General features: G+C 33.9%; 1 protein-coding gene across 2 annotated transcripts in view; it reads right to left on the reverse strand.

Moving 5' to 3' along the window:
• The window catches only part of LOC149782289 (high affinity cationic amino acid transporter 1-like), a 71,427-nt gene that overhangs the window by 39,819 nt on the left and 12,245 nt on the right, over positions 1 to 19,363 (reverse strand). For both annotated transcript variants that reach the window (XM_089933669.1, XM_089933670.1), the window contains exons 3-8: positions 18,723 to 18,842; positions 18,263 to 18,391; positions 17,511 to 17,666; positions 9,725 to 9,864; positions 6,209 to 6,332; positions 671 to 893 (exon numbers count right to left, since the gene is read on the reverse strand). In XM_089933669.1, coding sequence (XP_089789795.1) covers positions 671 to 893; positions 6,209 to 6,332; positions 9,725 to 9,864; positions 17,511 to 17,666; positions 18,263 to 18,391; positions 18,723 to 18,842 — 892 coding nt within the window. The remainder of the gene's footprint in view (positions 1 to 670; positions 894 to 6,208; positions 6,333 to 9,724; positions 9,865 to 17,510; positions 17,667 to 18,262; positions 18,392 to 18,722; positions 18,843 to 19,363) is intronic.

Below are 19,363 nucleotides of genomic sequence, written 5' to 3' on the forward strand. Positions count from 1 at the left end.
TCTTGTCTTACATCATTTGATGTCAAAGCATTATTTTTAAACTATCTTCCAATCCATCTAACCCCTGCAAGTCCGAAGCATTTTGAAGTTAACCACTTGATGAACCTGCAAGAGGATGTACCACCCAAGATTACCTTTGACTTTAAAAGAGAATGAGCTTCATACAAAATATGTTAATCATGTTTTAAGGATCTGAGGTGTGTCATCTTTATGTTTTGTTTTATATACATTGTACGGAATTTTATCATGTTTTACTTTTATATTTTGTCTTGTACTTCATATTTGCATTTATTTGGAAGGTTTTATCTTTCTGGTATTTTTGTGTGCAATTCATTAATACATATTATTTTAGACATCTACCTTTCCTTGTCATCAAACAGCTCCTATTGTGCTGAAGTACCATAAAGCACTACTACAACGTAACAAACAACTGAACAAGTATAAATGTCTAAATAATTATTCAAGCTTTTAACTGGATGTTTTGTTGTCTTTATGCACTGTGTGTGCCAATGTGATGTCATTTTGTTTAAAACTTTAGTCGGGATTATCCTATCATACAATAATATATTCATGTGCCTGACAGCTGATGCAACAGTTATCTCCCCTGATTAGATTCGCCTCACCTCTCTTATAAGTATATATGCTAGGAAATTAATCTCTATGAACCCACCTTGTAGACAGGCCACAAATGGCTCCAACAGCGATAATGTACTTGGCCACATCCCAGCCAACTCTGTCAAACACTGCTGGCAATGGGGCACTGTCATCAAGAAGATAGTACGGACACATCAATGTAATCACTGTGGAGATACCAAAGTATGCCAAGAAGCAGGCAAGAAGGGATATCACAATGCTGATGGGTATGGCTTTCTGTGGATTCTGAACCTCTTCACCTGGAACAAATAATGTAATATAAATGTCTCACTGTACATTGGTTATGCTGATTGATCAGCTGCGAACCAGATGAGTTTAGCTAAATTTGTCCCTAGGCTACATAAATATATCTTATCCTTTGGTTAGACAGTTTCACACAATCACTATTGTGTCATTTTCTGGATGTCCACAATGCACATAGTGCAATGTACAAACCTGGCATTGACTGTTCATATTAGACAATGTTTATTCAGGCTTTCCATAAAACAGCCGTGTTCATTTTTGCCATGTTTGTTTTGCCATGTGTCACCTGTTACTTAACCTCAAGAAGGTATGTTTCAGAAAAATACGATCCCAGAAAACCTTAAATTGCAACATTTTTGCATCACTGATTCCAAATATTTCAGGAGGAGAATAGACACTGTCATCAAGTACAAGCCATGGACACACAAACATGGATGTCAACACGAACATCCTGCACCATACAGCTAGTAGATTTAAAACACCAAGGATACGTCTGAACAGTATTTCTTTAAAAACTCATTTTCATGTGTGATTTATAACATTATATTATTAGAGAATTCAGTAGAAAGGTGACTTCCCAATTATTGAGAAACTGAAAAAGTCAATAACTGTTTACTGACCTAAGAAAGACTTGTATATAAATATATACATGATCAACCCCCAAGATATCTGATTATTTCAGGGATCATATAATACATGTAGCTAGAAATGATCGAATACACTTTTACGGTTGTGACCTGTGTATTAATTTGAAACATGGTTGGATAATTTTATGAAGGTTTGCACTGCCAAGGAAATATGCATCTTAATTCCATCACGGAAGATCAGATTGTCATGTCATATTGTATTCAATGTAATCAGTAATGTGAAAAGGCCACAATGTGTCTTATTGACATTCTAACTGAAAGTGATCAGCTGTTTTGAACTGTCCACATATGCAGTACTTATTGTTTGAAACAAGATTTAGGAATAAATTGTTATTTATGATACTGCATTTGGTTCTCAAATGAATGTAATGAATTTGATTCACATGAACATAATGATACAAATGAATTTTATGATTGTCTCAATTCAGGCAAGTTTTAATGTTTTGAATGGATGGGTTACTTATTATTTCAGGAAAGTTTTAATGTTTTGAATGGATGGGTTACTTATTACTTCAGGCAAGTTTTAATTTTTTGAATGGATGGGTTACTTATTACTTCAGGCAAGTTTTAATGTTTTGAATGGATGGGTTACTTATTATTTCAGGAAAGTTTTAATGTTTTGAATGGATGGGTTACTTATTACTTCAGGCAAGTTTTAATTTTTTGAATGGATGGGTTACTTATTACTTCAGGCAAGTTTTAATTTTTTGAATGGATGGGTTATTTACTACTTCAGGCAAGTTTTAATGTTTTGAATGGATGGGTTACTTATTATTTCAGGCAAGTTTTAATGTTTTGAATGGATGGGTTACTTATTACTTCAGGCAAGTTTTAATGTTCTGAATGGATGGGTCACTTATTACTTCAATCAGTAATGTGCTCCACAGTTAAACTGTGGAGGTCTCAAATGATTACAGTGTCATTCTGCACAAAGGATGTCGAACAGTGTTCAGTGAATGAGTGGTGTAGATCTCATTGTTAACAAGAGATTGAATTACATTTTGTAAATACTTTGGAGCAGATTCATGGTATGTTTTAAACAAATGAATTGCAGATTTGGATTCCAATGTCCATAGAGGATGAATTAAAATATTTCTGACCTGAATGATAATAATAATATATATATAAAATATTGAATAGGTTCTGAACAATGAAGTCTCGTATTGTATTAGTGAAAAAATGTCAGTGCATCACCTCAAAGTAATCTCTACGCACCTCAACACACCTCCTCAGTCTGATTATCAAATTACTAATTGCCATTTTATTTCACTTTTTGACATGTTGTTCATATGCTGGAAACTGCACTTCCAACTACATGGTAGCCTTCAAATCCTTGATAACAGGATTCAGCCTAAAATAACACTGAGCTAAATCAGGGCTGCATGGATGCATTGTTGTAAAATAGATGGATAACTTGGCAGGGCCTGAACGTTTTGCTTCTGACTAACTGGTCCTGGACCAGTAGGGTCCAAGATTGCCACATCTACACATGCTAAGTACCAGACCAACAACCAAGTCTATATATTTACTACAGTGCATTAACATAAAAAAGATAGGAAAAATAACAAACTGAATACAAACTCAAAATTCAGACAAGTGCTGAATTGTTTATTTAATCATATAATTATCAACCATGACATTTTAAAATTGCAAAATCAATTGATCATGCCTTTTATTGGTAGATCCTCTTTGAATCTCATTGCTTTAGTTAACTAAGACTTCAAGTCAAAAAGTTCTCAGCATGAGATAAAAATATCAAATACTGAAATAAAAATGAACTCATCTGAAATTCAAAGCTTGTTCAGTGAAATAAAAGGGAAAGCAACCTATCAAGTCAATTTATGTAAAGTCAATGGCTCCAAAAATAACAACTGCTCAACCTCAGATGAACTTTGCCTTTGCACTCAAAGTGTTGTGTGAAGTGTCTTGTTTTCTCAGAAGAAAGCACTCAATATGTGAGGTTTCAGGACAGAAATCAAGTAGTTCTGATCCCTCTGAAGTGGCAAATAACCAATCATGCACACAGCTTTGCAAAATGCTCAGGCAATCAGGGTCTTGATGATTGAGAGGGATATGCTGTTTTTTTTATCAGCAATAACCTTTCTGGTGCAAGTAACACACTCTCAGCTTCTTTCACATGCTATCTATGGGTCAGTTGTAAAATTGGACATGTCTTTGAATAAGACATTTGAACAATTAGCTCACTCAAGTCTGGGTATGCCATACATGCTAAACAATTAGCTCACTCAAGTCTGGGTATGCCATACAAGCTAAACAAATAGCTCACTCAAGTCTGGGTATGCCATACATGCTAAACAAAACAGAAACAATCACTTTTCATCATGTTGAACCGATTGCCAAGTCTTTTTCTGATGATCCAGAAAAGTACAAATAAGTTTATTTGTACCATAATTTCCATCCATTTTGTAGTTTTGAATCCCTTCCGTGCAACAGATTTTGCAGCAGATGAATTCTCTGTGGTTCATTCTTACCTTCTGCCAAAATTAAAACAATCTGGCAGCATATCTAGGACATACAGTAAGCTTAGTTTTAACTACTGTTAGGAATAGACAAACATTTGATTGAATTTTCAGGCTCTGCCTGGGTACTGGTTTGGTAGTGTTTCTTAACTTTTCACAGCATTTTGTAGGCATACAAAGTTCCAGTGACACTGAAACAGGCACGGATACATGCATAATCATGCATATTTGGATGCAAATTGTTTATCTGGGACACAGAAAATCACTTAGCCAGGAGTCCTCCGTACACATGTAATAGGTGGGCGGCAAAACTCAGGCTTGCCAGTCCTGCTGTAGCCAACTGCTGAGTGGGAAAATGTGTTGATCAATTAAGCTGTGTTGATATTTACAATGACAGAATTCAGTGGCTGAAAGACCCCCAATGAGCCTGTTACCATTATATGAGTACATGATGTAATAGCTGGGTGGCAAGTTCAAAGACTTTGACCAGCTGCTAAGTGGAAAAATGTGCTGATACTTACAATGAATAAATTCTGAGGCAGAAAGACTCAGAGATTTACATGTGGTCATTAATAATACTACATCAAAGAACATGATGCGAGAGCTGGGCAGCAGTTCAGAAACTTTCACTGGCTTTTTGGTGGAAAAATGTGCTGATATTTACAGTGACTGAATTCAGAGTACCTCAAATAAACAACTTTAGCTTTCATTATTGTTTTCATTTCCTAGTCTAGCTGAATAAATAGTGCATGTGACATGCTGTGACTTAGAAAAAATGCCAGTTACAAATTTGGTGAAGTATTCTGAGGTTAAACGGCAAATTGACAAAGATTATAATGAGATTCAGAAGAGTGCTAAAGAACTGATGGTTTGGATAGAACAGAAGCCAAGTGTAAGAAAATGCATTATGCCTAGCTTAGTGTTTGGAATAAGATCTTTCCTTGGATTGATGAATTTCTGTGTCACTCTGATGGACAAACAAGAGCTATATGTCAGTGGTGTAAAGAATATGAAAATTAAACTCAGTGGCAACCAGTAGTTCTTCTAATTTGCAAAGTTCACATTTTCGGGGAGGGGACTGCAACATTTGCTGGTGGGACTCCTATTTTTACCGAAATAGGAGTCCTGGACTCCTAATTTTAAAATCCTAGCAAAACCTCTGTACATGGATGACCAGGTACTAACAAATGGGTGACCAGGCACAGATACATAGATGACCTGGCATGGATACATGGATGACCTGGCATGGATACATAGATGACCTGGCATGGATACATGGATGACCTGGCATGGATACATGGATGACCTGGCATGGATACATGGATGACCTGGCATAGATACATAGATGACCTGGCATGGATACATGGATGACCAGGAATCAAATATAATGTGTACAATGCTCAATGACAGACAGACTGACTATAAAGATATATTTTGGTCTCTACTCATTTTCTTCAATTCAAACTTTATGATCTTTTCAAGTTGGGTTAAACTCAGTAAATCCATGCTTCATGTATCATTCAAATATCTCTAGTGATTCTTTTCATATTTAATAAGTGGCTGCCTAATAATTTCTACTCAGGTCTGTTTTTGATCAGCCACCAACAAATGCATGATCCATTGTGGAAATATATTTACATAAAATTGTCAGCAAAAGTTTCTGAACCAGCACCAGATGATGTGACCATATAACACTTCCTGTGAGAAACGTATCAATTCCTATTGTGACACAAATGTTTAACTGAGGTTTTGAGACATATTACTGTTACATGAATGTGCAATTTTACATATATAAAATATCAGTTTTATTAATGTTTCTGTTTTGAACCACCAATATTCTTTTTCCTCGTATCCAATCATGAGGTATCTGACCTAATTTGTCATTGGATGAGATGAATAATAATAATAATTAGTACAGCACTTCTTCAATATAAAGCCATTCATTATAACACAGTGATTGTAAAATTATATGTATCATAAACTTCATTATAATGCCATCTCTCTATAAGACACACTCCATGACTTCCATGGACAGCATTATAATGAGGGAGTATTTTAATATGTAATACACTATAATACCATCTCACTATAAGGAATCATACTTCATGACTTCCATGGAGTGTTATAGTAAGAAAGTACAGTAATAATGTAATTGTCTTTGGCAGGCAATACTTTATCACCAACCTGTAGTGGCAATAGCATCAAAGCCAACAAATGCATAGAAACAAGTTGCTGCCCCTGAGATCATCCCTGAGAACCCAAATGGCATGAATCCACCATCTCCCACTGTCACATTGGCTGATTTCACCTGAAGAAATTTGCAAATCAAAAATATTTATAACTATATGCTACTACATGAACAGTAATCCCTCATTATAGCTGGAGCATACTGCCTTATAGTGAGGTAACCTTACAATACATATTGTACAAGCATATAATACAATAGAAAATGTATTATAATGAAGGGTGTTAGAACAAGAAAGAACTGTATAATAATGCCTTTAATTTTCACATCATCTAAAACAGACTAGTCTCATGCTTATTACTCAGCGTGTGAAATGCAATTGATTATCACAAAAATATATCAAGAATTTAATTGTGAACCAATAATCTCTGGATATGTTTACCAATTTTTGATTGTACACCCATTAACTTAAGCACATAATCAAGATATAAAATATCAAATAAACAGTCATGATTGAATTAAATTAAATAGCATGTGTCAATGCATGACTCAGTTAACAACCTAATAGCATATGTCAATACATGACTCAATTAACAACCTACATAATATGTGTCAATGCATGACTTAATTAACAACCTACATAACACGTGTCAATGCATGACTCAATTGACAACCTAAATAGCACGTGTCAATACATGACTCAATTAACAACCTACATAATGTGTGTCAATCCATGACTTAATTAACAACCTACATGTGTCAATGCATGACTCAATTAACAACTTACATAGCATGTGTCAATGCATGACTTAATTAGCAGCCTACATAACATGTGTCAATGAAAGACTCAATTAACAACCTACATAACATGTGTCAATGCATGACTCAATTAACAACCTAAATAGCATGTGTCAATACATGACTCAATTAACAACCTACATAATGTGTCAATCCATGACTTAATGAACAACCTACATAACATGTGTCAATGCATGACTCAATTAACAACCTACATAGCATGTGTCAATGCATGAGTTAATTAGCAGCCTACATAACATGTGTCAATGAAAGACTCAATGAACAACTTAAATAACATGTGTCAATGCATGACTCAATTAACAACCTACATAGCATGTGTCAATGCATGACTCAATTAACAACCTATGTAACATGTGTCAGTTCATGACTCAGTTAACAACCTACATAAAATGTGTCAATGCATGACTCACTTAACGACCAAAGTAGCACGTGGCAATGAATGACTCAATTAACAACTGAAATAGCATGTGACAATGCATTACTGAATCAACAACTGAAATAGCATGTGGCAATGAATGAATGAATAAACAAATGAAATAGTATTTGTCAACAACACATGGCTGAATTAACAACTCAAACAGAATGTGGCAATGAAAAAATGAATTAAAAGCTGAAATAGCATTTGTCAATACATGACTGAATTAACAACTGAAATAGCATGTGACAATTAATGACTGAATTAACAACTGAAATAGCATGTGTCAATACATGAATGAATTAACAACTGAAATAGCATGTGACAATTAATGACTGAATTAACAACTGAAATAGCATGTGTCAATACATAACTGAATTAGCAACTGAAATAGCATGTGTCAATACATGACTGAATTAACAACTGAAATAGCAAATAGCAATGAATGACTGAATTCACAGTTGAAATAGCATGTGTCAATACATGACTGAATTAACAACTGAAATAGCATGTGTCAATGCATGACTGATTTAACAACCTATATGTATCTATGTATGAATTAATAACTTTCATAACACCTGTCTATATATGACTAAATTAACAACCTACATGTGTGAATGTAAGATTGAATTAACAAACAAAATAATGTGTCAATGTATGACTGAATTAACAACCTACGTAGCATGTGTTAATGTATTCAACTTGGATTCAGTGATCATTGTGACTTAAATATGTAAACGTTTAGAAATGTTAAGCATTATTTCAAGTTAATTCAAATCAGTGAACTCTCTGTTATCATGGGTTGGTATGATGTTGAACAAAAGAAAATGGAGGACATGCAGTCTAAACACCTTTGTGATACTGTATTGCCAGCCATTTTGTATTGCAATATATATGATAATAATTAAACTCAATACAGTATGTAACGCATTAGTGTTACATATACAAATAAACTGACAAGATTTTATTAGCTCATTTTTGCAAAACAAAAAACTCTAGTGTCATTGTATAAATCCACTGCAGAATATGTTAAATTCCCAGAATAAGAATCATGCAGGGTTTTTCTTTTTTATTTGTTCCTTTCTTGTAAATATTTAATGAACTTTGATTACATACATAAGATTATTATCATATTCTGTGAACAGAAAAACACAAAACATAACAACAACTTAGAAGGGTGCTTCTATTTAGCACCCTAATCAGGGTCTACTCTAGAATTCTATTTAGCACCCCTAATCAGGGTCTACTCTAGACTTCTATTTAAGACATCCAATCAGGGTCTACTCTAGACTTCTATTTAGGGCACCCAATCAGGGTCACCTCTAGGGCTTCTATTTAAGACCCCTAAACTACTCCATTTTTGCTGTGTTTTATGTACAAAGGTGTAGATATCACCATATAATATGATACAATCAGATTAGCTACTCCATTTTCACTGTGTATTATGTACAAAGTTGTAATTGCCATGTACTATCTATTTGAATAGGGATTATTGGACCTTTTCTTCCTGTCTTATTTTTTAAAACCACTAGTTTCTTGAGGATCCCTCTTTACCAATGAAATCAAATGGTACCAAACTTAGTTGAGACATGAAATTACATTTTCCCTTTACAGGGGTTAGATTAATTGATTTGCAAAAGCCCTGCTGCAATGTACAAGAAAAAACAAAAATGGAGGTCAGTATCTATGTACGAGTCTCAGTTAGAACAATAATGTTTCAATTCTGAATGCCATTTACAATCCATTAAAAAAAATCAGTAATATTGACCTAGTCCAGATGTCTGATATAATAATATAGTTTTTTTTAGGTGTCTTGGATATCATTGCATCTAAAGTTCACTGCTAATGTTCTACTACATACCCCTGATGGTTCTGTGTTCCAGTTACATACTCCTGATGGTTTTGTGTTCCAGTTACATACTCCTGATGGTTTTGTGTTCCAGTTACATACCCCTGATGGTTTTGTGTTCCAGTTACATACCCAAGATGGTTTTTTGTTCTAGTTATATACCTCTGATGGTTTTGTATTCCAGTTACATACCTCTGATGGTTTTATATTCCTGTTACATACCTCTGACGTTATTTTATTCCAGTTATATACCTCTGATGGTTTTGTATTCCAGTTACATACCTCTGATGGTTTTATGTTCCATTTACATACCTCTGATGGTTTCATGTACCAGTTACATACCTCTGATGGTTTTATGTTCCATTTACATACCTCTGTCAGTTGTATCTTCCAGTTACAAACATCTGATAATAGTATTTTCAAGTTACATACCTCTGATGGTTTTATGTTCCAGTTGTGTGGATCAGCTTTAAATGCTCCACATATCACAATATATGTCACAACAAGCAAGTTTACTCCCGTGAATAAATTATTGAATCTTGACGATTCCTTGACACCCACTGCCAATATCACTGAAATGGAGAAAAAAACTTTCAGTTAATTTCTTTCTTTATTTAAAAAACAATAAATTTCAAAAATCAATTTTTGTCTAGTAAAACCTCAATATACAATCCAAAAGAAGGAGAACAAAAATACAATTTAAAATGTGCAAACATTAATTCTTTTATGACTGGGCCAGTTCTGGATTAACATGTGAGATTTTATAATGTCAGTTGCACATGTTGTTTGAAGATAAATGTTTATTTAAAAACTCCTTTTTGATCGGATTTGTGTACAATGCTTCTTGACTAATGTAAAATAAATTTAAAACAATGATTACACACCATTTCCTCTCTGCAAAACTTAATGTCAGAGCAATTTGTTTTAGTACATTATGTTTCTTCAATAATAATTACCTGATTACATTAAATTATGATAACTTTTATTTGCCACCTCTTAATACAACACCTCCAGAAAACAAAAACAAAAGTTGTTCTGACTATATAATATAGATGAAGCAACTCTTAACAGGTTAAGCATTCTTTCTACCCATTAGGTAGCTACCATTATATATGTAACTGGTTTAAATTAGCTTTTGCTTGAGCAATACCTTAAATGATGTTTGCATTACAGGGATGGGTGTGAAGGAATCTTCACAATGTGATCAGGTGAGTATTATCAGAGAAACATAATTTAGTAAATAATATGCATTCTTCATCAAATACATTACCTTATCATACTACATGAGGTGAATATGTTAGAGGAAGTGGAGGAAATGCTGAGCATCCTGTGTCACCCCATAGGCAGAGGAAATGCTGAGCATCTTTTGTCACCCCCATAGGAGGAGGATTGCTCAAATAAAGGGATAAAACTGTCCTAATGTAAGATTAGCACAACAAGAGACAATTTGTTTACACATATGCAAAGGAGATCCCTGTGTTTCCACACTTGATTATTGTTTCACCAGCTAAAATTTCCCGACCCAATCCAGCAAAAGTGGCACATTCATGTCTGGGTCAAACGTTGTGCTTTCTTGAGTGGAATGGCCACTGTTTATGCAGCCAGTTCTCTACTTAGAATGAGCATGTTATGGTTGGACCAAGTAATTTCATACCAAGTAATGAGCAATTGTAAACACATCTCATGTCTATCCTCCATGACTTAAACTCATTTACAATCCCTGCATTTAATTGTCAACTCTATAATAATGAAGAGGAGCACTGTTCATATAACAAAAATAAATATATGTATGTAAATTTAAATAATGTAAACCGCATTCTCAAAATGACTTAGAAGTGTAACAGTTTTTAAGTATAGTGCCTGAAAATTTCTCTGGTGAAAGTGAATGTAATCAACTGAATTTTCATGTGACAATAATGAATGGTACAATAACTCAAAAATATCAATAAATTCAATGGATTTCACAAGAATGTTATATACACCAAATAAAACATCTTGACTTCCTGTATCACCTAAAAGAAATATAGATGAATAAATTAGAAGTTATACAATTTAACTGGATTGTCTGGAGGACATCCTAGCAAGTGGCAGCAAAAATAAAAACTGGTTAAACCAGGTATATTGGTAGCCACCCAGAATGGTAGGAAGGGGAGTTAACATGTAAGAGTTGCTTCCTTTTGTCTATATAATAAATATATATTTTTCCATCAGAGGCAGCAAAGAAAGTTATCCTAATGTAATGTGATCATGCAATGCAGAAATACCTTGATTCCTGACTATAATGATGTTCAAAGGAACCATAACAATGAGCTGTACTATACGCAAGGTCACCTTGATATTGGTTACTCTACATAGTGCTTCCTTTTTATACCCTTAATCGAAGAAACCACAAAATTGTACTCAATTATACACAAGGTTAAGTAATAATAGGGTAAATCATACAGTGCTCCCCCAGTATACTGTTATTCAACAAAGCCACACAAGTTTATTGTATTATATGTATGGTCATGTTCTAAGGGGGTACATTTTACAGAGCTCACTCTCGATAATGCTGTCCACAGCAGCCATAAAAGTGTATTGTTATAAGAGGTCATCTTATAATGGGATAAATTATATATATCTGGACTCCAGAAATCTGCTTACCTCACTCCCAAGACAAACTAAAATTTGGCTTGGCTAAGTTTTAAGTTTGATGTAAATATGATTTTCTTTAAACATTCTATATTGGCTTTATGATAATATTTTGAATTTAATTTTGATGTCTTGTTGTCATATATGTTATGCAAGCTGAAATCTCTCCGAGACAAGTTCAATTTTACAGTCAGTTGACTTTGAAGAATTTTATAACCCTGTATATAGCATTACAATTACAGTGTAATGTTGTCAATGACTATATCCACCATGTTGTACTGATGTGGCATACAGTAGGGGATCACTACCAGGATACAGGCCTCGAATGCAAGAGGTCGCAGGTTTTAACCTCTTTTGAGCCATTCCAAAGACCTCAGCATTAAGAGGTTATTCTTTGGAATGGTTGGTCTGGTGTCAGCATAATGTGAATGTGTGGGACATCATGCTACATGTCTGAGACATCACTATAAACTGCCACATTGCAGACATCATAGAGGTATGACTGCAAAATTGTTAAAGCTAAGATAAAAATTCAAAACGCTGTCAGGATCCAGCTATTACCTTTGGCAAAATATCTGCATAAAGCAAGGATTCAATCATTCCTATTATAACACTTAATTCCACTTAGTATTAATAGTAAAGGATCAATGATTCCTATTATAACATTGATTCCATTTAGGACTAACAGCAAGGGATCAATGATTCCTATTATAACACCTAATTCCACTTAGGACTAACAGCAAGGGATCAATGATTCATATATATAACACCTAACTCCACTTAGGACTAACAGCAAGGGATCGATGATTCCAATTATTACACCTGATTCCACTTAGGATTAACAGCAATGGATCAATGATTCCTATTATTACACTTGAATCCACTTAGGATTAACAGCAATGGATCAATGATTCCTATTATAACACTTGATTCCACATAGGACTAACAGCAAGGGATCAATGATTCCAATTATAACACCCTACCAGTAATTCCACTTACGATTAACAGTAAGGGATCAATGATTCCTACTTTAACTCTTAATTCCACATAGGACTAATAGCAAGGGATCAATGAGTCCTATTATAACACTTAATACCACATTGGATTAACATCAAGGGATCAATGATTCCTATTATAACACTTAATTCCATATTGCGAGAGGTCGTGGGTTTGATCTCTGGCCAAGTCATACCAAAGACTTCTAAAAATGGTATTAACAGCTGCCTTGATTGGTGCTCAGCATTAAGAGGTTAGTGTTAGGACTGGTCGGCCTGGTGTCAGAATAATGTGACTGGGTGGGACATCATGCTACATGTCTGTGGCATGATGCCCCAGTGCTAGACATCACTTTAAACTGCCACACTGCAGACATCATAGTGATATGACTGGAAAATTGTTAAAGCTACATTAAAAATCTAAATCACATACACACACACTTAATTCCATATAGGATAAACAACAAGGGATCAATGATTCTTATTATCTATTATTTAACAGCAAGGTATCAATGATTCTTATTAGAACACTTGAATACACTTAGTATTAACAGCAATGGATCAATGATTCCTATTATTACACATGATTCCATTTAAGATTAACAGCAAGGGATCAAAGATTCCTATTATAACATTTGATTCCACTTAAATTAACAGCATGGGATCAATGGTTCCAATTATTCCACTTGATTCCACTTAGGATAAACAGCAATGAATCAATGATTCCTATTATTCCACTTAGGATTAACAGCAAGGGATCAATGATTCCTGTTAGAAAACTTGATTCCACTTAGTATTAACATCAAGGGATCAATGATTCCTATTATAATACTCGATTCCACTTAGATTAACAGCAAAAGATCAATGATTCCTATTATAACACTTAATTCCACTTAGGGTTAACAGCAAGGGATCAATGATTCCAATTATTACAAATGATTCCACTTAGGATAGCCATCAATGGATTAATGATTCATATTATAACACTTGATTCCACTTAGGATTAACAGCAAGAAATCAATGATTCATATTACTACACTTGATTCCTCTTAGGATTAACAGCACTGGATCAATGACTCCTATAATTAAATTAGATTCTACTTAGGATTAACAGCACTGGATCAATGATTCCTATTATAACACCTAATTCCACTTAGATTAACAGCAAGGGATCAATGATTCCTACTATAAGGTTTGATTTCAATTAGGATTAATAGCAAGGGATCAATGATTCCTATAATAACACTTGATTCCACTTAGGATTAACAGCAAGGGATCAATGATTCCTATTATAACACTTATTTTCACATAGGATTAACAGCAAGGGATCAATGATTCCTATTATAACACTTATTTCCACATAGGATTAACAGCAAGGGATCAATGCTTCCTATTATAATACTTAACTCTATTTATGATTTGAACATACTTCAGTATAAGGTCACTTCACTTTTAACATTATTTGAACATACTTCAGTACAACGTCACTTCACTTTTAACATTATTTGAACATACTTCAGTACAAGGTCACTACACTTTTAACATTATTTGAACATACTTCAGTACAAGGTCACTTCACTTATAACATTATTTGAACATACTTCAATACAAGGTCACTTCACTTATAACATTATTTGAAAATACTTCAGTACAAGGTCACTACACTTTAACATTATTTGAACATACTTCAGTACAAGGTCACTTTAACATTATTTGAACATACTTCAGTACAAGGTCACTTCACTTTTAACATTATTTGAACATACTTCAGTACAAGGTCACTTCACTTTTAACATTATTTGAACATACTTCAGTACAAGGTCACTTTAACATTATTTTTGAACATACTTCAGTACAAGGACACTTCACTTTAACATTATTTGAACATACTTCAGTACAAGGTCACTTCACTTTTAACATTATTTGAACATACTTCAGTACAAGGTCACTTCACTTTAACATTATTCGAACACACTTCAGTACAAGGTCACTTCACTTTAACATTATTTGAACATACTTCAGTACAAGGTCACTTCACTTTAACATTATTTGAACATACTTCAGTACAAGGTCACTTCACTTTAACATTATCTGAACACACTTCAGTACAAGGTCACTTCACTTTAACATTATTTGAACATACTTCAGTACAAGGTCACTTCACTTTAACATTATTTGAACATACTTCAGTACAAGGTCACTTCACTTTAACATTATCTGAACACACTTCAGTACAAGGTCACTTCACTTTAACATTATCTGAACACACTTCAGTACAAGGTCACTTCACTTTAACATTATTCGAACACACTTCAGTACAAGGTCACTTCACTTTTAACATTATTCGAACACACTTCAGTACAAGGTCACTTCACTTTAACATTATTTGAACATACTTCAGTACAAGGTCACTTCACTTTAACATTATTTGAACATATTTCAGTACAAGGTCACTTCACTTTAACATTATTTGAACATACTTCAGTATAAGGTCACTTCACTTTTAACATTATCTGAACATACTTTAGTACAAGGTCACTTCACTTTTAACATTATTTGAACATACTTCAATACAAGGTCACTTCACTTATAACATTATTTGAACATACTTCAGTATAAGGTCACTTCACTTTTAACATTATCTGAACATACTTTAGTACAAGGTCATTTTGCTTTTAACATTATTTGAACATCAGTACAATGTTACTTCACTCTGAACATTATTTGAACATACTTCAGTATAAGGTCACTTCACTTTGAACATTATTTGAACATACTTCAGTGTAAGGTGGTCTCATTATAACATTGTTTGAAAATACATCTATATGATGTGGACTAACTCAAAAACATTATTTTAACATACTTTAGCATAAAGATTATCTCATTTCTAACACTGTTGGACTATATTTCAGTACAAGATGACCTTACTTTTAACATTGTTTGAACATACCTCAGGACAAGATGACCTTACTTATAACATCATTTGAACATACCTCAGGACAAGATGGCTTCACTTATAACATTGTTTGAACATACCCCAGCACAAGATGACCTTACTTATAACATCATTTGAACATACCTCAGGACAAGATGGCTTCACTTATAACATTGTTTGAACATACCTCAGCACAAGATGACCTTACTTATAACATCATTTGAACATACCTCAGGACAAGATGGCTTCACTTATAACATTGTTTGAACATACCTCAGGACAAGATGGCTTCACTTATAACATTGTTTGAACATACCTCAGGACAAGATGGCTTTACTTATAACATTGTTTGAACATACCTCAGGACAAGATGGCTTCACTTATAACATTGTTTGAACATACCTCAGGACAAGATGGCTTCACTTATAACATTGTTTGAACATACCTCAGAATAAAATTGCCTCGTTTATAAGATGGGTCAGATTTATAGCTTTCCTGAACAGTATTCAAAATTAGAGACACCTTACTAAAAGCCCCCTAATCTGAGGACTGAATCTAAGGCTATATATAAACTCTTAAGTTTATATAAGAAGAATCTGATAGAGAAGATGAATTAAGCCAATCAGAGTATCCCTGTCTCTTTCCAAAGCAAACTGATAAAGGAAATGAATTAAGCCAATCAGAGTATCCCTGTCTCTTTCCAAGGCAAACTGATAAAGGAGATGAACTAAGCCAATCAGAGTATCCCTGTCTCTTTCCAAGGCAAACTGAATAACTTTGCCATCTCTCTGAAAGAAACCTTGAGGTTACTGTAATACAATTCCAAACTGGTTACTTTTTTTTAGCAGATGAATATGCAGCTAAATATGCAAATAGATTATCGTGATGAAATATAGGTGCTAATAATAAAATCATACAACATTCAAATAATCAAATTAAATGCCTGCTCTTTGAATTCTGTATGTTATTCCCTTTGCCTTAGAAGAAAAGGACTGAAGAAATGATTTAGTTTTGACAGCTACTACATAAACTGTGACCAGTGATGACACATAATCAAGACCATATGATGTCAGTAATAAGGGTAGTTATGAAATAATAAACATCAGCTTTTGAGGCAGCTTTAAAAATGGCCATGATTAATAGAACATGGAACACACAAAAAACCAATACATTCCAACTGAGAGTTAAGCTGATATAATTCAGAACCTACTTATTAAAGACCAAAATCTGCTCAAACATCCAAAATCCACAAAACTGCACAAATATTCTAATGAATTGAGGACTGAAATCATCCAGACATTCAAATACAGTGGAATCTATTCAATATAAAATTTATGTAACATATCAAAAGTTTTATTCCGAATGGAAATTTGTTAACCAATAGATATACTTTGCTATTGTCAGTCAGATATAAATTGTTTTCTTTCATGCAACAAAGACCCGTCTCCAATGACAGACCAAACTGCCTGCAACATAAACAGTATATTCTTATAATTTTGTCCTCCTCAGGACAGGCCACCCCTTATTTATGGTCACCTTTTCATTGCAATGGGGTGAAACAATGAGAACCATGCTATCCTTACAAACATGTTCCATAGTAATAAATATGCACAAAACAAATGACTGAAAAGCATAAAGTGCAGACTGGTTTACCCACCTGTTAACAGTAAAGTGATGCCTAAAGCAAAGAAATCTGGATACGGAGACAGCCCCGATACACTCATGGGAACATTCTCCTTGAAGTAGTTCTGAATTTTGTTGTCAATTAGAGAGTCAAAGTAAGAACTCCAGGCTCGAGCTACACTGGCAGTACCTGAAGAAAAAGAGCAGCATCAACATGTAGACACGAGTACATATGCATGTGGAATAACTACTATTGTATATAATCATGTGCATTTGAGTTGTCTCCCCTGATAAATAAATTGATCTGAAAGGCCAGTGAAACTTTACTTTTATGCTAATAATCCTTAATAAGGCCATACAGTTTGTGAGTTTTGTAAGTAATGCAAACAATAATGTCATTCAAGTTGTAAGTAATACAAACAATAATGTCATTCAAGTTGCAAGTAATACAAACAATAATGTCATTCAAGTTGCATAATCAAATAGAAATTTAACATTCAAAGTTGTTTTTCATAATCAAACTTGTCCTAGAATTTGACAATGCAAGCCTGTACCTCAAGTTTGATTTCAACCTGTGTAAAAATTAAGCCTCCAGAAAGGTGGCAAGTATTTCGTAAAAAAAACCACAAAGGACATGTACATATGGATGTGGTTCCATACCACACACTTGTTGGGCTTTCGACTATAGGAAGCATTGAGGAGCAAATTCAAACATAGTCCTTTTTCAGTTCTATGAATTGCTTTTACAATTTCAAATCAGAACTCACAACAAAAAATAAAACATACCTATAACATATTCTAAAATAAGATTCCAGCCTATGACAAAAGCCATCAACTCCCCCACAGTGACATAGCTGTAAACATATGCTGACCCAGTTCTGGGAACTCTGGCCCCAAACTCAGCATAACAAAGACCTGAAATTCAAAGAAAATTCCTTATGATGCTGTCTTTAATATCCAATGTGCTGCTATGAAAGAGTAAAACTATTAAAAAATGTTGATAATTTATTATTATCAACATCATCATCTGCATGAATCCAATTTTCTCACATTACACAATATTCAATTAGTATCAGCATTCTACAAGTAATACTTAATGCATATAGTTGAGTAAAGAAAAAGTTTGTGACTTGAGAAAATATCATATACCACACAGTGAAATAATCTTTGTAAAAAAAATCATTTTACCATTATGAAGGTATAAAAATAATATTCCAAGCAGTTTGCTTTTGCGTATATTAGATACCTGCTAGGACTGAGGCAAGAGCTGCAATGAGAAATGAGATGGTGACAGAGGGACCAGCTGTTTCCCTGGCAACCTGCCCAGCTACCACATATATCCCAGCACCAAGGGTACTTCCAATTCCTGTTGAAATTTAAAATACAATAAGTTTTCATCTTGAGTAGACTAAGGTATAAGTGTTAAAAACCAACTTCTAAATAACACATCACTCCTAAATACCACCTGGTGACCTTTGGTACAAACTTTGATCAGAATTATTTTTTTATGCAGTTAACAGTGAAAAAATAAATAAAATGACTAAAGGAAATTAAACAGAAGACATAGTATGATAAACAGCACATTATATGCTCACCTTATGCTTAATGAGTAATCTTACCATGCAGAAATCATTAATATTCCACCAGGTGATTTTGACCTTTGGCCTTTTGAGTCCAAAATTTGTTGAATTCTTTTTAAATCCACATGTGAGCCACCCACAAAGTTTGGTAAGACCAAAAAGAAAAATATGTGTTTCCAGTTGGCCAACCATCCATGTTTTTTGTTCCCTACCCTACTTTTTTCCCCCAGGTTAAAAGAAAACATTTTTTTAACATTCCATAAACTGATATGAGCATCTAACTGAGCCTGTTTAGGCCAGTATTTGA

Source organism: Sinohyriopsis cumingii, chromosome 15 (assembly GCF_028554795.1).
Source record: "Sinohyriopsis cumingii isolate HCF-2022 chromosome 15, ASM2855479v2, whole genome shotgun sequence".
Lineage (NCBI taxonomy): Eukaryota > Metazoa > Mollusca > Bivalvia > Unionida > Unionidae > Sinohyriopsis > Sinohyriopsis cumingii.